This window comes from Meles meles, chromosome 10 (genome assembly GCF_922984935.1).
Source record: "Meles meles chromosome 10, mMelMel3.1 paternal haplotype, whole genome shotgun sequence".
Taxonomy (NCBI): Eukaryota; Metazoa; Chordata; class Mammalia; order Carnivora; family Mustelidae; genus Meles; species Meles meles.
Window position 1 is genome coordinate 41965415 of NC_060075.1, and position 26101 is coordinate 41991515.

Here is a 26101-nt window from a genome sequence, read left to right on the forward strand (position 1 = left end):
CCAGAAGAATCACATCTGATTATACCTCTTCTCCCTCCACCCGGCACCACCTGTGGTCAAAAGCCTCAGCTGTGAATTATTCATTCATTCATTTGACAATAACAATAAGAAACAATCAATATAAGTAACATTTTTATGACCTATAACTTTATTTTCCAAAACAAACAAACAAAAAACAAGCTGGAAGGGTAGTTTTCTTTTCCATTGTCGTGAATCTCTTCGATATCTGACTAAAGACAGCGGGATCCCCATACCTGCTTCCTTCTTCAATCTGTTTTCATATGCATGTATGTAGCCTCTTGAAAACTACATTGTACCCTCATGGGTGAAATAAAAAGGCAAATGGAAAAGGCAAATCAAGTCTTAGAAGTATGAGGAAAATAGTGATCTCATAAACTCTCTGTGAGGGTCCCAAAGATTCCCAGGGTTCCCCAGACCATATTTTTTTTTAAAGATTTTATTTATTTATTTGATAGATCACAAGCAGGCAGAGAGGCAAGCAGAGAGAAAGGAGGAAGCAGGCTCCCCGCTGAGCAGAGAACCCGACGTGGGGCTTGATCCCAGGACCGTGGGATCATGACCTGAGCTGAAGGCAGAGGCTTTAACCCACCGAGCCACCCAGGCAACCCCCCCCAGACCATATTTTGAGAACCACTGTTACAGAGTTTTCCTGCTGCCTCCCATGTCTAAACTTTGAGGATTTACAAAAGAAGGATGTGGTTGTGGAGTACCACAGTGTAGTTTCCAAAATTATTTACATCTAGAAATGCTAGAAAAGAGGTACTCTAAGAATGTTTTAGGACAAAATGGGAAACCATGTACACGGTGGACCAACCTCTCAACCCAAGATTCCCAGAGCACATTGGGATATGTGAGGTTCCCCAAGAGAGTGTCCACGAGAACGATCACTCTTCCAGGCTGTGTGTCCTCAGTCCTCCCTCAGCCCCTGGGTTCTACTATTTGAGAGCCTTTTAGTAATGTCACCACAAAGGAAGAGAACCTCCAACTTTTCGGCTAATTCAGCAGGTGGAACCCCTTTTAGTCTGGGTTTCTAGTCAGTTTCAGAGTCAGCAGTTATCAGGGACCAATCAGGAAAATAAAAGCATTCCAACGAGGGGAATTAATACAGGAGATTGGCTACACAATGTTGGATTTAATACAAGCAACTGATTACATTGGTATTAGAACTAAAAGGGAGTTTCTGAAGAGATTAATCATTGCTGATGCTAGGCTAGTGAACAAAAAGGAAGATGGGGGTTTATCAGAAGCTAGAGCAAGGGGTGTGGCTGACTCTTGAATCTGGGCAGAGCCTGTACTGACTGCCAGGGGCACACAGACCAGCTGCTACTGGGACCACTGTGGGATGTGGAGATGAGCCGGAAGTAGCAAAGGAAGCGGGAGGTTGGAGGCTGAAGGCTGCTGAAGGTTGCTGACCTCAGCTGGAAACCACAAAATAGTTCCTCTCCTATATGCCCCTCTCCCACCTGTGCCTCCCATTGGCTGAGGGATGCAAAGGAGCCTGGGAAGAGTAGTTTGCAGAGTCCAAGCCCCTTCTGCAGAACAGAGACTGGAGGCTTGGGCTTAGAGCCCAGAGGCAATCAGTGGAATGGGAGGCCTGGTTGGCTGTCTGCAGGGTTTTAGCCAATTAGAGCCTCATCCCTTTATGTCCTTCTACGCTGGGACCTGTCTCATCCCTAGAGTTCTGTAAAGGCTACTCTTCACCAAATGCCAGATCATCCTTGTGAACTACCTTTGAGGAAGCCTTCCCAAAATGACCAGAAGAGGGTGAACAAACAGGAATCATCTTTGGAAGGGAAACTTCTGGATCTTTCTCTGAGGACTTTGGGTGACAGGGGTTCTGAATTTGATTCTGTAGCATTGACTTCGACACCAGAGAATACCCACCGTCCCCTGACGCCACCTGGCAAGCCCTCCACGAACTCTGGTTTCATGCAGGAACCGTAGTAACCCCCAAGCTGTGGTGGCCTCCCTTGGGGTCTGCCAGTGGGAGTAGGTACGGTCAACAAAGACCGGTCAGGATGGCCCCAGCGTGTCTGGTGCTCTGCATTTGCTGCTCTAAGTCATACATCATATCGTCTGGAAAGAGCCGGGAGTGCTAAAGAAAATCCGTGATTCGTTGTGTCATCATAGGCCATTCTGCCCTTTATGAGACTACTCAACATTTCTTGGCCTCTGTCTCCCTATAAAGCAGAAAATGCTGCCGCAAATACATCGCCCCATCCCGACTGTGCCTATGAAACAGACTCCACGGCCTGGGATATCTTTCCTGCTGCAGCCTCTTCTTCTCTCCCCTTCTTGCCGTCCTCTCGTTAAGCAGTGTGGCCCCCGAGAGGCCTGTTTACAGCTAATTAGATTAAGAGTGTGTTCATCTGGAAAGATATTTGTAGTTCAATAAAGAGAGTGTGAAGAATCACCCTACTGGCTCCACAGAAACAAGGAGTCTCGTTCCAGTTGGGGGGGACAGAAAGGTTTTTGCCCCCTCCCTCCCTAAACAAGCCTCACTTCTCTGCAAAAGATCCGTAGTCGTCAGATGCAGAAGGAGCTTCCCATGCCACAGGAAAGATCTCAGCTTAGAAAGACTGCAAAGCAAAACGACGAGCAAATTTGAAAACACTTTCATGCTTTTTTTTTTCTTTCAAAGGAAAAACAATCACTGCTTGAGATGTTTTGTTGAGAAAGAAAGGGAGGCAGAGAGATCATCAAGGGCAGCAGTAGATGCTGCCCTCCTGCCTCTTCCCCATCTGCTCGAAAATTATTTCCAAAATATTAAATGCTGCATTTCGCTGAACCAGAATTGCATGACGGGCTGGGGCTAGGGGAGAGAGGAGGGAGACGAGATTCTGAAATACAATTTTCCAAATGTTTATTTTGCTAGCGAAGGCTGTTGCCTGTACTATTATAAAATCTTAGCACGACCCCCGGCAGGCTGTTGTCTGTAGGGTAAGTAGGCGCAGATTGAATTTCGTACTGTGTCAAGGACAAAATGAATCCTTAATCTGGCTGCAGAAAATGCATATTCACCCGAGAGCATAGCGGCTCCAGTCTTTCAAGCTCACATGTGCTTCGTTCCTTTCTTTGAGATGAGTGTACAGGTCAAATTTGGCTGCCTTTATTAGCCCACAGACAGTCTGGGTATTATCAGAGCTCACACCTGACCTTCCCTAACCTGCCCTGCTTCCCGCTGGCTGGATTTAATGGTGAGCATGAAGCTTCCACGAAGCATAAAGGCTGATTTTCATGGCGCACGTAAAATATGAAAATCCTACCCCCGCTAACTTCATGTCGACTCCAGAAATACTTAAGGTTTAGAATACTTGATTATTGTTTTTCCAGATGAGGAGAAGCCATAGTTCTGTAAAACTGGACAAGATTACATTTTCTGCTCCTCAGACATCTTGCAGGCTGGCAGATTAAGAATGCTAACTGGTGAGAAGAGAAGCCTCAATCCTAGTTACTTCTCATTTATTCTGTCAGAAAAAGAGACCTGTGTTCATCTTGGTGAATCCTCTCCAGCAGCTCTCAGGCCACAAGAGACAGAATGTTCTCCGATTCTCATTCCCTGTTCATGGGCGCAGGCCAGACGGGCTGTTGCCTTGAAGCCTGATCAATGCAATGCCCTTTTCTCCCTGCTCAAGGTGAGCATCCGGGGCTCTTACCTGCCAGCAAAGTACGGTGTTCTTGGGGCCTCATTCTTCCAAAAACGTCTGTGATCTTAGCCCTCACCAGTTTCTGCAAGAATTAAAAAGACAAACGCTCGTTGTTATGAAAAACTACAAGAGGAAATTATTTTAAGCTCCATACTTCTGAAAGGCATTTATAATTAGCCAGCCCACATGCCTGCTCTCCCAGCACACGAGATGGAGATTTCGTCAGAGACAGGCAGCATGAGTCCGTAAACACCTGTGCGAGCCAGTGTGCTGCTAAGACTCGAGGCAATCTCTTGCCCTCTAGTTAATTATCTTTACCACTTTGCTTTGCTCTCCCTCAAGTTCCTCAACCATGAAATGGGTCTCAGGGAACTAACTCATCACAGGAAAAACACTTAGAATCTTGAACCAGTGGGGATGTGGAAAGAGGAAATTTGGGCTGGTTGGAATTGATTGCTACACCCCATTCATTCATTAGCTCATTTAGCTAATTTCTTCCATGCCAGTCCTTGGAGTAATAAAAATAGAGATAGGGGGCACCTGGGTGACTCAGTGGGTTAAGCCTCTGCCTTCAGCTCAGGTCATGATCCCAGGATGCTGGGATAGAGCCCCGCATTGGGCTCTCTGCTCAGTGGGGAGCGTGCTTCCTCCTTTCTCTCTGCTTGCCTGTCTGCCTGCTTGTGATCTCTCTATCAAATAAATAAATAAAATCCTTAAAAAAAAAAAAAAAAAAAAGAATAGAGATAGCCCAGCCCAGCCCTTGCCCATTGTGGGGTTTCTGAATGATTTCCTGGGGATTTTTCTACTCAAGGCAGTGGCTGGCAGATTGGTAAGAGTTGTGAGCAAAACCATAACTTCTAGAGGAAAATCAAGGGGAACATTCTGAAACACAAGGTCCAAAGATTTCAGATAGATGAAGGACAGCAACGCTAAGCCAAGAATTTAAAGACTGATTGTGAAAGAGCCCATAGGAAAATAGATCAATAAGGAGCAAAAAGTCATGTTCTCTTGTTGGTAACATAGTTGTGAGCCAGCAAGTAGAGCAAGGAGAAGGGCAGAGCCTTTCTTAAGACCAGTTATTAATCCAGCAGGGTATAGGCTTAGCTGCTGTAACAAAGAATCCCAAAATCTAGTGACTGAAGATGGAAATGTGCTTTCCTTTCATATAATAATCCAGAGAGAAGCAGTCTAGGGCTGGCAAGATGACCAGATCACCCTCAACATGCAGCTTCTACCCCTGGGTCTAAGGGGGCTGCTCCTGCTTTTGCCACCTCCCACCTGTAGGAAAGAAAAACGACCAAGTGAGAACACACACATTCCCTGGGAGAATCTGACTTAGAGGTGGCACACATTACTCTCTCAGACACTTCACGGTGAAGAACCCAGTCGCATGGCCACACCAGGCGACAGCAGAGGCTGGGGAGTACAGGCAGTCCCTGGCTGGGCAGCTGCGTGCCCAACAAACACTGTGGGAATTCGATTAAAGGCAGAGAAAAAGAGATGAGGGTGGACAGGTGGGGCTTTAGATGTGAAAAGCAGGCTCTAACCTCAAAGAGTTTGAAGTCTACTGGGAGGATAGACAAGTAAACTCACAATTATAGCACTAAGCAGATATTGCCATGTGTTTACCAAACGCTAGGCATTGTACTTAGCATTACCTCCTGTCATACTAAAATGACTCTGTTATTATGTATATTGTATAGATGAAGAAAAGAAGACTTAGAGAGGTTAACTAACTTATCCAAGATAATGCAGTTAAACATGGAACCCAAATAAAAACTGATTCTGTCACACCCTAGAGCAGAAGTCAGCAAATTATGGCCCTTGAACCTAATGCAGCCTTTCAGTTGTTTTTTGTGTGTGTGTTTTGTTTTTTTTTTTGTAAATCAAGTTTTAACATGCATTCATTTACATATTGTCAGTTGATGCTTTTCCACTACATGGGGGAAATGAGTCGTCACAACAGAAACGAAATGGCCCTCAAAGCCTGAAATATTTACTATATTAGATGAAATATTTACTATATTAGTAATTAGCTGGGCATGCACAGGGTGTGACGAGAGCTGGAGGAGAGCCCCTCACAGAGAAGAGGTGGGCCAGTCAAGGAAGCCAGGATTTAGCTAACCCTTGACTAATGAGCAGCAATCAATCAGTAAAGACGGTTGAGTAGGAAGAAGAGCTTGAGACAGTCCTGGAGGTCTGAGTGGCCCACTGATAGTTGTGTGGGGTGTGAGAAGAGGTTAGGACAGGGGGTGGTGCGGTGTGGTGAAGGATATTGAATAGCTACACTAGCTCTAAAAGCAGCGTTTACCAAACCTGACCGATCGCCACAGCCATTTTGGGTACTTATTAAAAATAAGGATTCTAAGACTCCACCACAAATCTACTCAAACAGGATCCATATCTTCAAGAAGCTTCCCACAAGATTCTGGAATACACTGTGAAGATGGTAGGGGGAGCGTGAGATGGCCAGAGGCTCTGGTGGTAACCCAGGGCCATCCTACGTGCAGGTTGGAAGACTACAAGCAGTGAGGTTTGTGACAGCTTCTTGGTAGAAGGTGAAAGAGGGGAGAAGAAGAAAATGAGATCATTCTTTATGAGCGAGATAGTGGGGAGTGACACTGCAGTTCTGCCCTGGTCATGAGGTATCCCCATGATGACTTCTCCTCTTCTCACCTCTATAGCTTGGCTATGGACTTTGGACTTCTAGAGTCTAAGCTGGATGTTACCTCCCAGTAGAGAGAGTAGAGAACTACTCCATGCCAGAGCAAGTGACAGCCTGGCTGCTTCAGAAATGACCAAACCTTTACAAAATCAAAAGAAACTATCTGAAGAGAGGACTCTTATAATATGATATGCATGCTTTGTTGCCTGTTCCTGGCCCTTAGAAGAGTCATTTTTTCTGTTTGTGGAAGAATTTGTTTCCCAGGCTCCGTGTAAGAATTGAGTTGTGATTATTTCTGCATAGCAGCGGGACACTTGAAACTCTTGTTTTCTCAGTTTTATGAATTTGGATGCAGTTCTTCAATCACTCTGGAAGTAATGTTGGAGGGAATTGAATTCTGTGGAAGAAATCCAACTGTGTGATGCATTTTCATTTGGTATGGGGCAGTTAGATAAACCATCCCTTGACTCACTCATTGAATAAATAAATCATGGGGTTAGAGCTTAAATAATAGATAAAAGAAAAGGGGAAAGAAAGAGAATAAGAGGAGCTGACAAGGTGAAAAAATAGATAAATAAAAAGAACTATATTCAGGGAAAATGATGAAAGATTGTTGCCCGCTATTCTGTCCTCTTTATATTTCCTGGTCACATTTTGCTAGCAATCTTTATTTGACTATTTCTTCACTGCCCCATAAGTTTTTGGACTGGCATAGGGTCAAAGATGAAATGCTACTCCTTTTCCCTGAAAATTACTTATTTAGCGCTGGCCAAAGTTAAATGTGCCTTCAGTAGGCATCGTTGCAGGAGCTGAGCAGTTCTTGTTACTGGTCATAACAACAGATAGGGCAGTGGATAACTGGCATACTGGCTATTTGGATTTGTTTGAAGGAGACTTTGTTCATCTTCCTTGTACATAATATGATGAATTCAGCCTTGGAATTTTGCATATGATATTGCCAACACTTTAACTCTCTCTTCCCTTGCCCCTCTTTGCCTGGCTCCTTCTTAGCAACCTCACAGGACTCACATGGGATAACAGTTCTTTCGAGATTCCTTCCCTGACCCCCACATGTGGGATGGGTGTCCTTTCTAGCATCCTAGGCTTCCCTATCAATCCTGCTAACAGCTAACTCTCATTGAACACTGATAATTCTGAATTTTTTTTTAAAGATTTCATTTATTTATTTGACAGAGAGAGACCACAAGTAGGCAGAGAGGCAGGCAGAGAGAGAGAGGAGGAAGCAGGCTCCCCGCCTAGCAGAGAGCCCGATGTGGGACTCGATCTCAGGACCCTAGGATCATGACCTGAGCCGAAGGCAGAGACTTAAACCACTGAGCCACCCAGGCGCCCCGGTAATTCTGAACTTTATGCATGGTTTTTCCATTCCAATCCTCTCAACCACCTGACGAGATAGGTGCTGTGGTGAGTCCATTGTACAGACAAGGAAACTGAGATACAGAAGAGTGAAAGCAAGTCTTCAAGGTTACCCAGCTGGAAGTCTTTATTTTCCAGCCTGTGAGCTCCAAAAAGGAGGAAATTGTGGCTGCCCGGTACGATGGTCAACAGAGCACCTGGCACGGGCTGGCATTGACGTTTCTGTCCCTCCCTCTCTGCTCTCTTTCTCTGTATGTTTAATGAATTACTGGGCCACAGGGACCTTAGTAGGAGGCTCACTCAACTGCATATGGGATTCTAAAGTTTGAAGACTCAAATTCAGAGTTAAATTGTGTTCTTGAGGTTGTCTATATCAAAGCATTAGCTTATGTGAATGATGCTGCCAGACCGAGTTAAGTAAGAGATTGCAGAGGCAGAAACCAGATGAAATGCTCTTTCCCCGCTCTCCCAGAGCTTCATCTGCCAGGCCACACAGGAAGATAAACCTTTGGGTCAGCAGTGTGTGTTGTGTGCCCTGATGGCCTCTCCCCAGATGCGAGGACAGAACAGGCCCTGGGAATATGTGAGTGGGGTGTGTATGTAGGTGTCGGCTTAGGGTCACAGATCATTTCTGTATGCATCCCCAAAATACTCATGCTGTATTCCTCATAAGTTACATAGGGCTTCCAAGGAAGAGAAACAGAGAGGAAAAATGGCGGCCACTCCTGGGTTATCTGTAGCTTTCCGAACTTTTCAGCCAAAGCAGTATCCAAGAGACCATCCACTCAGTAGACACCCAGGAAGCCTCATTTTCAACAACTGGCAGACCCAGCTTAGTCACGTGTGTGATTCTGTGAGATTTGGCAGTTTAGGGGACAAGTAAGGACCGTTAGAACTCTGGCGTGCTCCAAGCCTCTCTCTTCCTAGCCCCAACGGAACCTGGGTTCAAATCCCTACCCCCTACTACGAGCTCTGTGACCTTGGCAAGTCACCCAAACTCCTTCTGAATTCTGTCCGCCATAGTTTTCCTGGGTCCCGTGCTGCCCAGTTCCTCCCCAGAAAATAGACTCCTCTGTGGCCCAGAACCGGTGATGGGAGGGGCCATGGTGAACGTTTTTTTTCTGTAGGTTCAAGTAGGTTGAGGCATGCTCATTCAATTGACTGCTGTTTGTCTGAGGCCTGGGTACTCATTGCTTTTTTAAGAGGTAGTGTCCAGCATCTGATACAGGTAGTTTCTCAAAAAGCGTTTGTAAGAGGGAGAGTGGAAGGAAGGAAAAAGCGAGTCCCTGTCTCACAGAGATGTTTGATGAAGTTGAACAGGGTGTGTAAGTTTCCGTGTCTCAGTGCCTGGCACATAAGGGAAATTCATTACTCGTTCCCTTCCCTACTCTGGCCTAAAACGCAAAAGTTATCTGGGAAACATAGCACATGCAAGCATCATGAATGGATATACGTTCACTTATAGGATCTGTTCACATGTCAAAGTCTAAAGGAATGGGACCAGAGCAGGAGAGTTTGTGTGAAGTTCAAGGAGGGCCATTCAAGTTCCGTGAGTTGGTATTCCTATAAGGAAGGGCTTTAATTAAGGTAGTGGCGGCCATAGGAGGAGGAGAGGTGGGAGTGATGAGATTGAGATGCAAGCTGAATGGGGAAGTCATAGAGCCGGCCTTTGGGATTGAAAGGCAGAAAGCAGAAGGGTAGCCTCATCTACGCCAACTGCAGGACAGATGAAGTAGTGGCCGACCAGCTGGTAGACTCACCTTCCCAAAGCTAAAGAGATAGCAGCCTCTGATTCTCAGGCCTTGTAATTCTTGCACCATTATCAAAAGACCAACCTAAGAGCTATCTTCTTCTTTGGGTAAGACAACAAAACCTGTCTGCTTTGACAGTTTAGATCCTGGGAGATAAATTTTAAAATACTAATTTAACTGAGGATGGTGTTTTACATTTCTTTTTCCAACAGAATATTAGCTGCAGATTCTGTCAAGTGACTTTCTGTTATTTGAAAATAAACAACTTAGATCTAACCCAGTTAGCAGTATTGGAAAAGGGAATACATAGCATTGCTGGATAGGGAGGGCTCGAGCGGAAACAGTGGAATAAAGGCATCAAGAATATGGTCCCTTTATCATTGGAAGATTGGCAAGACCAGATGAATGTGTGATCGATACCATTACTCTCTTCTTCTCACTGAAGATGGTTTTAAGAAACCCAAATATAAGTTGTTCATTGAGGTTAGGGCTTAAGATATACCCAAATCCAAAGTATTATGTTTTCTGAATATGCATTAAAAATGAGAACCAGTGGGGTGCCTGGGTGGCTTAGTGGGTTAAAGCCTCTGCCTTCGGCTCAGGTCGTGATCTCAGGGTTCTGGGATCGAGCCCCGCGTCAGGCTCTCCGCTCAGCAGGGAGCCTGCTTCCCTTCCTCTCTCTCTCTGCCTGCCTCTCTGCCTACTTGTGATCTCTGTCAAATAAAAAAAAAAAAAAAAATGAGAACCAGTGGGCTTAGTCAGTGCACATACACACACAGAATAATGTTAAAATATTACACGAATATAGTATATACATGCTGATTATGACATAAAAACATTTTATTTCACTGATAAAATCAGAATAATATCTGAGGCAGTGCTATAGTTGACTTAGTGCTCACTGAGCATCTGATGCTCTTTACAAATTGGGGGAATTTTTCTTGGTAAATATTAAGTCTTTCCACATATGTACATTTAAGGTACATTTAAGACAAGTTTCCTGAGAACATAAATGCTCAAGAGGAATAAGCAGGAGTTGATGAGGGGGATCTTAATTTGCATCTTTCCTGCCTTAAATGCCTGAAATATCTTGGGTATAATGTTGCGTGAATAAGGCTTTTAGTGTTTAATGTGATATGACTTAAACATTCTCTTTTTCCAGGGTCTATAAAACCTTTGCTATTAATGGCCATTACTTCTCATTTTTATCTACCAGATTTACTAAGGAAGAAAAAGTATGTCGAGGCTTCCATTTGTCTGCTCAAATCTGTTCTATTATCTGGCAATAAACTTCACTTCTCTTAAACCTGGGACAATCCACTTGGCAAGGGACACTAGGTGACCATCCAAGCATGATCCTTTACATAGTATAGGGCTTCTACTTGTCAACCTGCTCTCCTCACTGTCCTTAGATCCTCCCGACATTCCTGTTGAAGTAGAGAAAGTAATATTCGATAGCCATCGGAGATATCAAAACTGACACAATAGTAAAGTTCATCTTCCCTGATTTTGCACAGCTAGGAATTAGTAAAACTTCACTATAACACCGTTAAGTGAAGTCTAAACACTTAACCAGGAAAACACAGATGTGTGTTATGTCAGAGCTAGTCAAGTGACAAGGAGAAACCTATGCAGCTGGCCTTCCTGGGCCTTCCAGGGCTCCAGGAGCCAGATGCAGACCCATCCTGGTCCCCTTTGTGATTCAGCATCAGTTGCCATCTGTTCCGGCTTAAATCTTGGAGGGGATGCTTCCAGGACTGGTTGGGGCTACTTTGAGAGCAGCAAGAAGTCCCAGAGTCTCCCACGTGTTTGAGGTCCATTTCCTCAGATTGATCCAGCAACTGATCAATTAACTGAATTGAGAGACCCCGCTTCCCAAGAGAAGGTTACCGGCCATTTCCTCACCTGTCCTACCCCTCCCTCCCCATTTGCTCTTCCCCAGCTGCAAAGATAAATACTTTACCAGCCACCCCCGCCTGAGAATGGGGCTGGATGGGATATGAACCACTGTCAATGTGTCATGTCCAAATTGTGGCGTTTTACCGTACTGGGAGAGCCAGCCACAGAAGTCAGAGCTCCTGGATTTCTAAAGTAAATTAAAGTCTTCTCCTACTTTGCTGGCACAGTTCCAAACTGCCATCCCCTCTGCTCTGGCTCCAGGCTACAGAGAGCATCAGACTCGCCTCCCTGTGCCAGCACGGCTCCTGTCTCACTCCCTAGGAAAGGTGAAGCCAGCTGCCCAGAATGAGAAGCCTAGTTTGCTGCCTGCCAGTTCCCCAAATCTGGGGTGGTCATTATGCAGATGACTGAGAAAAAGGACAGAGAATGGTTGCCAGGAGTGTTGTGTCCTTCTTTTAACTTCCAGCGTCTTCTACAGGCTGCTGGCTTACTTAGCACAGCGCATGAATTCTGTCTTCATCTCACAAGCCACTTGCTTATTTGTTACCTCTGCTTAGCACGTCTTACGAGTTTCATCCATTCTGCTTGTTTTCCTTGTCTTCTCTGGAAGAATTGAATATTCTCAGATCCTACAGCAAACACACTTTGTAAGCAGAAAGACCTAGGGAAAAAATAAAATTAGAAAAAAGAGAGAGAAGGCATTTGATTTATGCTGGCAACAGAAAGAAAAACCAAAAGAGATTATCTGACTCACAATAATGGTGGAGTTTTGAGCAGAAAGTAGTGGGTGCCTCCTACAAAGGGGGGGGGGGGCGGGGGTGTGACAAAGTGCCAGTCACTGGACTGCATGGTGCTTCAAGACTCATCAGGAGCCTTCTTTCCATGACCTTGTCTCTACTCCTCTGATGAAGACACGTTAATTATATAATAATACTAATGCATTAGTATTATTATATAATTAATACATAATTATTATAAGTATTAATGATAATACACCATTGTTGTTGTGAATTAACATAGTCAGTCCCAAGAAGCCATCCTTCTGAGTCACCTCTCTGCCACTTTCAGCCTCCTCTGTTCTGGAAACCACACTTGGGACAGGTATAAGGATGGGGCCCTCATCCACCTCCCCCACATCCACTCCCCGCCCCTGGAACCACCTTTCTACTTTCTGTTTGTATGAGTTTGACAGCTCTAAACACCTTATATACATGCAATCATACAGTATTTTATCTTTTTTGTGAAACTGGCTTATTTCACTTAACATAATGCCCTTAAGGTTCACCCAAGTTATAGCCTGGGTCAGAATCTCCTTCTTCTTAAAGGCTGAGTAGTATTCCATTGTATGCCTACACCACAGTTTGTGTATTGAAACTCAAGTTTAACTGGGCGTCCTCTATTTTTACCTGCTAAATTTGGCAACCCTGTTCTAAACACATCAGTCTAGATAAGCTTCTTCTAGAAATTAGACCAGAATAGAGGTTGATCCCAGAAGGCCTTTATAAAAGAAAAAATAAGGGGACATAGCTGACATCATTTTTTGGCTGTTGATTTTGCACAAACCATAGAAACATGGTTCAAATGAATCCTGGTTTTGTCAGCACTCTGTGTCAGGAGTTCTTGAACTGGAGTCTGTGCTAGAGAGGCGGGGGTCTGTGAACCCCTTGAAATCGTAGACCACGTTGAGTATATGTGCATCCTTGGGAGCAAAGGAGCCAAAATTAGATTCTCACAGGTGCCTGAGACTCCTCAGGAGGTCAAGAGACCATATCTTATTGACAGAGGGCATAGCTTTGAACTCAGAGAAGACATTTTTGTTGGAGGCTTGGGTATTATTACTCCTTAGGCAGTTGATTTCCTGAATATCTCAACTAAAATATGAAGAAAATTCAGCACATTTAAACGAGTGGAAAGTTTACCCATCTATTGAAGCATCCCTTTCAAATGAGGAATGAGTGGAAGCTGCCATGCGTTTCACATCTTTCACAGAAGCTGAATGGAAGCCAGTTCATGAGTGATGCTGGTCTTTGCGAAGCTTCTCATGATAGAGAAGCATTTGCTTCATATATGTCAAAGTCTCTTAAAGGGATTAAGAAAAAGAGAGTAAGAGAGATAGAGAACAATGCCTAGGCAATCAATAATCTTACTATCTATAAAAAGCAAATGACCGTTTTTATAATCACCACTTTATTTTTTCTTTAGAAATCCTTCATCGATTTACCAGTAGCTCTTACCAACGAGCTCGACTGGCCCCAACTCTCTGGTGTTACTGGGTTTCTGGACTCCATTAGTGGGTATGTATGTTTGACTACATTTAAGACTTTCAATGTATCTATGTAAGGAAAGAACAAGAAATGGGGCTTGTTCCCAAGATGTTGAAATGGGAATTATTGGGAATTTCTTCTAGAACATGAGTAATATACTTACTAGAAACCCACCACTGACATAGAGTGCACTATGCAGTGGGATATAATGCAAATTGTATTTTTTTATTGACATATAATGTATTATTTGTTTTGGGGGTACAGGTCTGTGAATCATCAGTCTTACACAATTCACAGTGCTCACCATAGCACATACCTCCCCAGTGTCCATCACCCAGCCACCCTATCCCTCCCACCCCCTCCATTCCAGCAAACCTCAGTTTATTTCCTGAGATTAAGAGTCTCCCATGATTTGCCTCCCTCTCTGGTTTCCTCTTGTTTCCTTTTTCCCTCCCTTCCCCTATGATCCTCTGTTTTGTTTCTCAAATTCCTCATATTATTGAGATCATATGATAATTGTCTTTCTCTGATTGACTTATTTCGCTTAGCATAATAACCTCTAGTTCCATCCACATCATTGGCAATGTTTCATTTTTTGATGGCTGCATATATATACCACATCTTCTTTGTCCATTCATCTGCTGATGAACATCTAGGTTCTTTCCATAGTTTGGCTATTGTGGACATTGCTGCTATAAACATTCTGATGTACGTGCCCCTTTGGATCACATTTGTATCTTTGGAGTAAATACCCAGTTGTACAATTGCTGGGTCATAGGGTAGCTCTATTTTCAGCTTTTTGAAGAACCTGCATGCTGATTTCCAGAGTGGCTGCACCAGCTTGCTGCAAATTGTATTTTATCACTGCTAGCAAGGAAGGAGTATTCCTGCTGCAGGGGCACTAGAGTTGACCTCTAATGGAAAATACATAAACACATCACTGAATTTTTCTTACTCAGGGGACAAGGATGTTTATGATTATTCACTCTCAGAAATTAATATTTATAAAGGTAACGGCTAAAATTAACAGGCAAGTCAAAGTCCTAGAATCACCCTGGCTTTAATGCTTTGGATTTGAAGATGGAGACAATGTATGGCAAATCTGAGTGACACACAATCCCAATTTGCTGTGTACGATTGGGTGCCGACTCAGAACGTGGGAACAGCCATTCATAGGTTAGCACCCTATTTTTTAATTTAATAGAGGACATTGTGTATCATGAAGAATTCAGTTGATTATTATCTTACTATCTTCTCTCATTCATCTAAGTACTCATTAAATACCACCTCATCAGGCACAGAAGCTACAGATATTTCAAAGGTAAGTAGGGCTTGACCGATCTCTACAGCCAATTTACAACCGAGTAGGGCAGATAAGGCAAGGTACAAATGATGATAGTAGAAGAGACATGTGCCAAAATACAACTCTCAACACAGAGCTACAGATTCATTGAAGAAATAATGCATAGAATTTATCAACGGCCACTTCTTTGGGGGATGTTAGGCAAGGGGGCCCAAACCCTGAAGGATTTATGAGATTGGGGTAATGAGAAAGGTAGAGAAGAAACTAGGAAAGGTAACCATAATTACTTATAATTATGTAGGGATCATCTGTGAAGGTAGGGAAAGCAGAGGAGAGGCATTTTCAAGTTTAGGTGTAGTTTTTCAAGTTTAATCATATGAAAAATTAGGTTAGTGTAATAATACTAAGAGTGATAGGGAGAGTAAGAAGTAACCTTTGTGAGGCATTCAATATATAACAGTCACTGTCCTGAGTGTTACATAGAAGTTTTTCTCATTTCATCTCTATGCATCTTTCACAGCTGAGGAATCTAAGGGTTAAGTAGACAGGTTAAGAAACTTGACCAGGGTCCCATGTTAATAAGAAGTGTTGCAATCTCTCGTTGTGGAACCTGACATCATGTTGTCTCAGAGAGTGATTTGGTGTGGGTCTTCCTAGCCCCCAGCTCCCAATCTTTGTGTGTGCTTTCATTCCAGCTGCGGGAATGTGGCTCTCTGGAGTCTTTGTCAGTTTGTCTGAGGGCGTGGCTACGGGCTGGAGAAATGACTAAAAGCTAAAGGAGCCCTTCCCCGGGAGATGTGGCATGCATTGCCTCAGAGGTCATTCAGGGTGCCCCTTGCTAGGGCACCCATGCTGCCAGCGGTCTGGGGCCCCTTATGCCCTAGCCTTGGTCCTTCTGTCCTTAGCTGCACCTTCTGTTGCTTTGTCACCTGGACTACATCTAGAGATGGCCAGGCTGGAGCAGCTTCCTGGAAGAAAGACTCTTACTGATCTCCCACTGCCAACATTAGAACTGAGAAAATAATATTTAAGTCGGCCTCCACCATCCAGCCATGTATAATACTACCTAGAAGTTTCTCTGTATTAAGGCTTTTATGACAATAACAAAAGGAATTCATTATGAGAGAGAAGTGGACATCATTTATTATAATTTTAATGGAAGCTTAACTTTAAATTGAACCCTGTAAAATTCAGCCACTTTTTGGCCTAAAGCCTCACAGAGTTGCCATTGAAGAAATACCAGTCTGATGTTTAAAATTAATTGCCAAGTACCGTAAATCTTCCCTGGACTCATGCAAAGAATGAAAGACTTCACTCAGCAGGCCCAGCCGAAGTGAAAACTCATTTGCTCATTTCTTTCCACTTAAAACGCGCACTCGCCAACAGGTGCCCCACATCTCCTGCATTGAATTTCCCGCAAACTCTACCCCAAAATAGCTCCTGCTCCTGAGCACACTGTTCAGTTGTTTTAGGGTTTTTTTTCTGGGGGTGGGGCTTTTGGGGGGGTCCCCTGTCATCCCATCAGAGCCCAGCGGGCAGCCAGATCTTCCTTAGGAGAAAGGCAGTGGGGAGAAAGGGAGAGGAAAGTTGCCAGTCTTCAGACACTCATAGGTTATAATCCTTCTAAGGGCTGTGCAGACACATTCTGACTTCATCTCACAAAGGAAGCGACTGTCTAGGTGCATGTTATGTGAACACGGGGGCATCCTGAGCTAGTCCGTGCTGACTTTGCACAGTGTGAGACTCTGTGTTGCCATTTACAAAAACTCAGTCTTCTTGTACAGATCCCTCAGTGTGACTCTGAGTGCTGTCCTTATCTGTTGTTTCTAAGGAGGTGCGCACCCCCGCTGGTGGGCTGTCAGGTCCCCTACCCTTCTGGAGCTTTCCTCTCTCTGTGTTTCTGGGGCCCCAGGCTATCTAGTTGTTTCTTTTTGCTACCTGTTTCTGTGTGCTTTGGCTGTGTCCTCTGCCACCAGCTGGAATGGGAAAAAATATATTCAGTTCCTTTTGATAGAAAAGGAACTTCTCTGTCTAGAATGTGAATTGCCGTGGATTCCCCCATTAGGCAGACATGGAGCATGACACCCACCGTGTGTCACCATTCAGGATGTGTCCCCCCAACCCAGCAGTAGGTCCTGTTAAACTAGCTCTGTAATCTCATGCAAATTATACCTGCAGATAATCTATGCTGAGCCAGTCTCCTTCTTAAAAGAATGAAGATTTGTAAAGTGTGTAAAAAATATTAAAGATTAGCGTATGATGAAGATCCTCTTCCAGTGGAATCAGGAGAATGAAAAGAATGTTGACCCAGAGGCAGCATTTGTGAGCCATGTAGACAGCTTCCACAGGCATTTTAAGCAAATGTCCTTTTGAGTCCAAATACTTATCAACACAGGATAGAATGTATTGATTTCTCTGTTTAACTGGATCTCTAGAAAATGCTTCCTGTTATCTGGGATCAGCCTCATGCTTTGTGTATTAACAATGTTCTTTGTAATTGTACCTTTGAAAGCAAAAGAATGCAGTTTGGGAGAGAAAATGGTTGCTTTCCTTTTTCCAATATACCCTTCAACCCTCAAAATTTAGTATCTTTTTTATAAGATAAATGTAACTAATTGAAATTACATGCATGTATTAAAAGACAAACACAAGTCCTTACTTTTACAAATCTTTACATTCTGGGGTACCTGGGTGGCCCAGTTGGTTAAGCATCTAACTCTTGGTTTTTGGTTTGGGTCATGATCTGAAAGTCATGAGATGAAGCCCTGCTCAGGCTCTGTGTTGAGAGAGCGTGGAAACTGCTTAAGGTTCTCGCTCTCTCTCTGTCTCAAAAACAAAAACAAAAACAAAAAACAAAAACAAAAAAAAACCCTTACATCCTTCAGTTGAGTCAACATTAACAAAAATCTGTTCTCTTAACTCTCAGGCTCCAGAAAATTCAAAAAGCAGTTTCATGTAAAACCATGTGTTTTGTCTTCCCAATGTGATCCAGAAAGCAGTTGAGTGATTCAAAGGCAAAAACATAAAACAAAAGCCCACCTTGTGAGGTTGGTAGCTTGGAGGCTGGGAGCCCAACAATAACTAACATTGGGAAGGAGAACTATAACTGTGAGTGAGAAGAAAAAGGTATTTTTTCCTAAAGATTAAAAATAGTACTTCATGCTCAGATCACCTTCAAAAGCAATTAGTGGAAGAGAAAAATCCTATTTAAGGTAAAGAATCCAAGGTCCAGTAACAAATATGGAAATACAGGGAATAATACCAAAATTTAGGAAGGAAGGACTTCTAGTTTAAAAGCAGTATCTAAAATTCCAGAGCCCTGTGAGTCTTGTGGAGGAGTAGTGTTTACACATACAAAGGTTCTGGTTCTGTACGGCCCTCAGTGGAATAGAGAGAGCATCCCTGGACCTCATTTATACGTTCGAGCTGAGTTGTACCTAGCCATCTCTGAAGTTCTCCCCAGTGTTCAAGTTTAGTGGCTACAGGGCAATGTGTTATTAAAGTCCACAACTGACCTCATGATGCTACTAGGTTTAGAAGCACTGGAGGAAGCTGGTGGGGAACAATGCTCCTGCTTCTCCCCACCAAATATGTTTTCTCCATCCCTTAAGTAGCTGTGCCCTCAGACAAGACCTGGCTAATTTAATGGGTCAGAGCTTGAAATATTCTAGGAACCATGTTTCTCTAGGGCCAGCATGGCTGTGCCATAAAGTTTGAAACCCTACATAGTAAGCCCTGCACTGTGTGATACTGGGTGCTGGACCAGCTATTAATTTAAGTGGCACTCCATAATTGCCCTTCATGGGTACTATTTCCACCAGGCAAATTTCGGCAAGAGAAACAGATAACACCAAACCCTTAACAAAATGACCACTTGAACCCAACTGCGTATAACCTGAGTGTTTATCGTTGTCCAAATCCCCTTCTGAACGTGGAACCAGGGGTGGTCCAGTCAGTAGAGTTCTGCAGGCCAGGGCTAAATGGTAGAGAAGTCCTTCAGAGCTGGAGGGCAGAGGAGACTGGGAGGAAAAATAAGGTACCAGTAAGAGCTTTAAAAAGAAGGTGAAGCCAGCCATAGAAAATCAAGAAAGCTAAAGAACCAAGAGCAATTACCAAAGTTATCATATCAAGCAGGAGGAATACGAATGAGAGCAGTGGGTCAGCATAAGTGGATGCAAACTACTTGAAATTTTCTAGAGTAAATGTTGCTCCCTCTGCCTCTGGCTTAGACTTGCTATATGGGGCCAGAAACATAGCACATGCTTAGAAAGAAATAGACAAAGCTATTGTGAAAAGTGGCACAGTAATGCTATTCAAGGACATTTAAACACACATCTTTGATGAGAGGTGTCCTAGAATCTGAGTGTTAAAGGTTATCTATTCTCTCCAACCCAGCAGACACTATATGAGAGAACAATTTTGAAAAGTGGTGTATAATTCCAAACCAAGTCACTTGGGGTGTTAAAAACAGAAAATTGGAGAGAAGGGATTTGCAGCTAAGATTTGCTAACCTAATTTCATGTTTTAAAAAAAGACATGCAAGTACTAAACACTAATGGGCTTAATAACCTTATTAAATCCATTATTCAAAAATTACATGTGATGTAAGTGCCAATGATTAGCCGTCTTATAATTATACTTCGCAAAACAAATAGTTAACCAGAGAATTGGTCATTTGAAGTTAGCTGGGGCTGATTGGAGCGGAGTATATAGTCTACATCAGTGATTTTTTCCGAGTGTGGTCCGTGGACTGCTTGGAGGTGGGTCTCTCAGACATTTTCAGAGGATCTACTAGGTAAAAGCCATTTTCACAACAGAATTTAAACAGCATTTGCCTCTCGCACCCTGCAGCCCTTTAGACTGACGTGCAAGAGCAGCAGTGGGTGAAGGTGCTGACATCCGAGCACAAATCAAAGCGGTGGCACCGAACTATATTAGTAGTCACTGTGGTCTTCACCTCTTCCCAGTCCTGGTTTTGAAAAAGAGGGGGCCATCTTCCCCTAAAAAGTTCACTTAAAAGCAGAAAAATCATTAACTTTATTAAAGTATACACATGATTTTTTAACATTTTCGTCTGACGAAATGGGAGATACACATAAAGCACTTTTGCCGTGTAACAAAATACGATTGTCTTAAGGAAAAACACGAGTGTAAGGGAGTTGAGAGCTATCTTCCACTCCAGTCAGTTTTTCATGGAACACCAGTTTTATTGAAAAGAACCAGAAAATAAGTTATAGTTATTCAGATTGGATATGTGGCAGATATTGCATCCGAAATGAGGGAGCTTCAAGGAAAACAACTGACAGTATTGATTGTTAATCATTAAAATTTGAGCTTTCAGAGAAAATTTTGAATTTTTGAAAACTTGAATTTTCTATTAGGAACTTGACAGCTTCCTGATACCCAAAACCTTTCTACTAGATATGTAGTGGTACCGACAAGTATGATTTCTCAATATTGTATCATAAAATGTATCAGCATTTAGAATATCCACACAACTCAGTGAGCCAAAATTTTCTAAATGGCCAGTATATGATATATAAAACCATGCATGGGTAGGGCACCTGGGTGGCTCATTTGTTAGGCCATTGCCTTTGGTTCAGGTCATCCCCTTGCTCTGTGGGGAGCCTGCTTCTCCCTCTCCCTGCCACTCCCCCTGCTTGTGCTCTCTCTCTCTGTCTCTGAGTCAAATAGATAAATAAAATCCTTTTTTAAAAAAATGCATGGGTGAAAGGCCCATTCAAAATACAAGACCGACACATGCATTTTAATGTAATGTGGTGCAAAAAGTTCATTGATGTAATTTCAGTTTCTACATTGCAACTAATCAATCTTTATAAGAAAATACCACAAGATGGGATTGGGAGGGAGACAAACCATAAATGACTCTTAATCTCACAAAACAAACTGGGGGTTGCTGTGGGGAGGTGGGATTGGGAGAGGGGGAGGGGGCTATGGACATTGGGGAGGGTAAGTGCTATCGTGAGTGCTGTGAAGTGTGTAAACCTGGCGATTCACAGACCTGTACCCCTGGGGATAAAAATACATTATATGTTTATTAAAAAAAAAAAAATTTGGAACGGGAGGCGAACCATAAGAGACTATGGACTCTGAAAAACAACCTGAGGGTTTTGAAGGGTCAGGGGTGGGAGGTTGGGGGAACAGGTGGTGGGTAATGGGGAGGGCACGTTTTGCATGGAGCACTGGGTGTTGTGCAAAAAGAATGAATACTGTTACGCTGAAAAAATAAATAAAATGGAAAAAAAAAAAAAGAAAATACCACATCTTGAGTTTTGGTATAGAATCAAAGAAGGCTATCCATACTTATGTAAAAAAGATATTAAAATGTTACTCCCTTTTCCAACCACATGTGTGTTTAATATGATTATATAATTCCATATAATCCCATATGTGGAATTATATATAATATGTATAATATATAACATATATTCCCATTATAATTCCATATAATTCCATCAAAACAACATATCACAACAGATTTAATGCAGAACCAGAGATGAGAACTGAGCTGTCTTCTGTTAAAGTCAGACACTAAAGAGATTCACAGAATTGTAAAATGATGCTGTTTTTCTCACTAATTGGAGGAGGGGTTGGAAAATATATATTTTTCAGAACAAAATTCAAGTTAACATGTAATGGGTTTATTATTATTTTAAATGAATAATTAAATATTCTTTCAGATTTCTAAGCTTTAATTTCTAAAATATGAATTCTGACAGCTGTAACTCACATAAAAGCTCTCTGGGTTTCTCAGTAATTTTAAGAGTATAAAATGGTTTGAAAGCAACAAATTGAGAACTTCTGTGCCAGGGAGTGAGTGTGAAAGAGAGATGTGGCTGTGGACAGAGGCTGCTGGGGAATGCCAATATGCAGAGGTTTGAGAAGAGCAGATAGAGGAATAGTTCTCGAAGCAGAGAGAAAACTAGAAGGGTTCAGCATCCTAAGGACCAAAGAAGTGTTTACAAAGGACAGGTGCCCTTCAGCCACATACTGCCAGAGGCAGAGGAGGACGGGAATGAAGAAAGAGTCCTGGGTGTGCAGGGTGGTGATCAGGAGAGACTGGCCAGAAACGTCTCAGTGGACAGAGATGGGAGCCTGACTGCTGAGAGTAGTTTCCAGGAGGCGATGAAGGAAGTGAACATCAACAACTCATTTAACAGTTTTCACTATTAAAGGGAACAGAGAAAGGGGGTGATAGCTTGTGGGGAATAAAAGGTGAAGGAGACATTTTTAGATGAGAACTCCTATAGCATGCTTTTAGTGAGAGGACGATCCAATAAGGAGAGAAAGGTGGATGAGGGAAGGAACCGGGTCCTGGAGAAGGCAAGAAAGGGTGCAGTGCACGGGAGAGAGGCACTATCCCTTGATTAGGAAGGACTGTCTATGGACACTATGGCTCCTAGCCAAGGACTCTTCCTGCCACACCCTGGCAAGTCTCTCCACTTGCAACAATTTCTCCCTTGACTCTACTCATTTCTAAATTTTCACTTTTTAATTTAACTACTCAAATCATGAATATGTTTTCATCTTAAAAAAAAGAATACCGAGGTATGTAAAGTAAAAAGCCAAAGCTTTCCCCCAATTTCATCCCCTTTCCCAAGAGAAAACCCTGTTATCAATTTAGTGTGATTTTGTTCAGATCTCTTCTGTGTGATCACATGTGCATATCGGTATATAAAACATAAATATTTCATTGGGATTTTCCCATAAATAACATTATACTGTGCATAACATACTGTAAATTAATGCTTTGCTTTAACAATTCTTCTTGAAGCGCCTTCTATTCTTGTGTAATTCTGCATGGTATTTTGTAGCAAGGTTGTTTTGTTCCCCTACCGACAGACAGTCGATTCCAAATCCTCATTACACCCAATAATGCCGTAATGAACATTCAGCAGTTCTCTTTATGAACACACGTGAGGATTTCTTTAGGGAACAGTGGCTAAATCTGAATGTATACATTCTTAACTTTTCATCATCCCTCCAAAAAGGCTATTCCATTTTACATTCCCACAAACAGTAGATGAGAATACTTGTTTCCCCACAACCTGGCCAATACTGAGTATCGCCCAGTTACTTAATGTTTTCCGTCTAACAGTATTTTATTATTGTTCTCATATGTAGCCTCCTGGTCACTTGTGAGTTGGAGCATCTTTTCAGGAGCATTTACATTCACCTTCGTCTTATCTACTTAGCCCTTGTTCACGCTCTGACACTTACCGCTCAGGAGATGGTTCCTTCAGACATCCTCCTCATGCCAATTCCCGTCTAACTGGATGATTCTCTCCCATACTCCCCACTGTGCTTCTTCAATAGCAATGTCACCTCACTGGTCATAACTGTTTCTTTATGGCTTTTCCCCTCCACCTGCCCCACACCAAACCCTGGGCTTCTTGAGTACAAGAAGCCCCAGCACCACCCCCCCCACACACACATTACGGGACATCATAGGAGGTGCTCAATAAAAGAATTACTGAATACATTCATAACGATATCACTTTACATTTGTAGATTGCTTTCCAATCTACAGGCCTCCTTCCCTTGCATTTTCTCAGATTGCCTAAATCAAATCAGATTTGTAGGAATTAACATTTCTGAAAAAAAAACGCTAGGGATAAGGGAGGAGGAATAGAAACAGCATGAATCGAATCTCCAGCTGCATGATGTGATCATGTAAAAATAAATCAGCGTTATGTAAGCCCTCGGACTTCTGAGTGTGTTCCAAAATAAATATTCTGCAAGAGATTAGTGCAATCCATTAAAATATTAAAATAACCACACAGTCAACAAGTTGGAAATAGTGAACTTCAAGTAGAATACCAATTCAGTAGCCAGGTAGAGGGAATAAAACAAATGAGAGAGAGATCTGCTACAAGTGAATTTGGCCAATTATAGATGAGTCAAGCCTCGTTGTAAAGTTTTGTCCAGAACGATAAATTGTGCAGTCTAAATTGATCAAAGCAAAGGAGAACCTCCAAATTTCTCTAACAGGATTCCTATAACCAACGGAACCTGAGATTTTAGGCCATCTCCATGCTCACATACAGATAGAAGTAATTCATCAGTATTCTCCAAACACTGTTCCAGGAAGGTCTAGTTCCACAGGCTGTCACAAACATTTTTCACAAGATTCCTGGGTCAACTAAGTTTTGGAAATGCCAGTTTGAATAAGGAGAAATACATTTATCCAGTATAAGACTAATAAGAGCCTTTGATAAGGCAAAAACACTTTGCATATCTCCAAGGTTTAATATGGAACAGTTCCTAAATTCATTTACATACTTGACCACAGAACTATGTAGAATTTCTCTCTCTCTCTCTCCCTCTCTCCTTCCCTGTGTGTATGTGTGTATATTTTATGAGAAAGATACATCTCAAGAAAGTAGTGTTTCACAGCATCTTTTGAGAAAGGCTGTTTAGATTATTAAAACAATCTTTTGTGCATCACAAGTGATCTTTTTAACCTTTATAAGCGCCCATACCTTCTATCTCTCAGTTTTATCATAGTTTAATGTTTATGCTGATGCAGTGGCCTAGAATCAAATCTGAGACCAAACATGCCAGGAGGGAAACAGTTATGACTGCTCCAAGCTCTGAGAAGGACAGAAGGAAGAATCTTAGTGGGAGGTTAACTTAACAGGTAAGAAGCCTTGTCTGAGTACAGAGGCTCATGAATTATTGAACACAAGGCCCATGAAGTCTATTTCCCTGTATTATTTGCTGCCCCAGATTCAAAATCTTTCATGCTGTCTGACTAATCTTTTCATGTCTGAACTCCTAGGACCTCCTCTCTAGCCATTCTCACCCCTGCACACACCCCTGCATAATTAGCCCATTGCCGGTCTCTCTGAATACACAACGAGTCGAATTCTGCACATTTAGTTCTCTCTGAGGCTGAAATCTTGGTTGTTCCGTGATGTGGTGAATTAGACGTTACACAGGGATCTAGTATCAAAGGACTAGAAGGAATTCTGAAAGTTCTTTAATCTGTCTCCCTGGTCCCATGCTGGTCTGACTTCCACCCACATCAGAAAGAAAACTATCCACCCTTTTCTTAAAATTCGTAGCAATAACAGTCCTTGCATAAAGCTGTTCCAGTCTCTAAATTATTCAGTTTTATCCCACTTCACTCCCCTGACCTAACCGTTCACATCAGATGTTACCACTTTTCTCTCACAGACCCTGCTGCTAGTCTACCACGCCCTGGTCTTTTTTGTGTGTCTTATTCTTTATGATGCAACTTAATTAGGGTGTCAGAATTTATATCCAAACTAGCAGTGCTCTGCAGAAAGTCAGAAATTGCCCCCAGAAACTTCACTGGCACCAGATACACTATTGTTGCTTGCATAATATCACGCTTGGTCTATCCCCAAACCCTCTGACATGCTAAGCCTATTGGGAAGGCATTCTGTTGCCTCTCTCCAAAAAGGTTCTACTTTGACTCAATATAGGAGGTGATGATTTTGTTTAGTTTTAAAATCAGCCCCTTTCATTTGTCTGTATCATGCTTGAGGTTCATTCTTGGTTTTATTCTTTGTTTTGTTGTTCTCCATTTCTTGATAGCGAAGTGGTTTGGGCGTGGTGGGTTACTAGAAGGCTCTCAGAGAAAGTGTTTTTTTTCTCTGCTCCCTGAACCCATGTTGGGGAGAGCAGCCAATAGATACTCTGTGTGAGATTTACCTATTTTGAATTTTGGTGTTAGAAATCGAAAGCTGGGGGCGCCTGAGTGGTCAGCGGGTTAAAGCCTCTACCTTCGGCTCAGGTCATGATCCCAGGGTCCTGGGATCGAGCCCACATCGGGCTCTCTGCTCAGTGGGGAGCCTGCTTCCCTTCCTCTCTCTGCCTGCCTCTCTGCCTACTTGTAATCTCTGCCTGTCAAATAAATAAATAAAATCTTTAAAAGAGAGAAAGAAAAGAAATCGAAAGCTGACAGTGTGTCCTCACATGAAACGCCCTGCAGTAGACAGATCTGGTCAAAGTGGGACTTCAACATGGCGTGCTTCCAAACCAGCCCTGGAGGTTGAGGACACCAGCATCTTAGGCACTGGAGAAAGTGGAAGGCAGAGAACCCTCAAGTACTTCAAGTACTTCTCCTTTGCATCCCTCAAACTACACTGATACCTCTTCTACCAGCCCACTGGACTTGGTTTTAA

At 42.8% G+C, this 26101-nt stretch overlaps 1 protein-coding gene across 2 annotated transcripts in view; it reads left to right on the top strand.

Moving 5' to 3' along the window:
• AOAH (acyloxyacyl hydrolase) overlaps positions 1 to 26101 on the top strand; it is a 166102-nt gene that overhangs the window by 81927 nt on the left and 58074 nt on the right. For both annotated transcript variants that reach the window (XM_046021072.1, XM_046021071.1), the window contains exon 13: positions 13563 to 13654. In XM_046021072.1, the coding sequence (XP_045877028.1) occupies positions 13563 to 13654 (92 nt within the window). The remainder of the gene's footprint in view (positions 1 to 13562; positions 13655 to 26101) is intronic.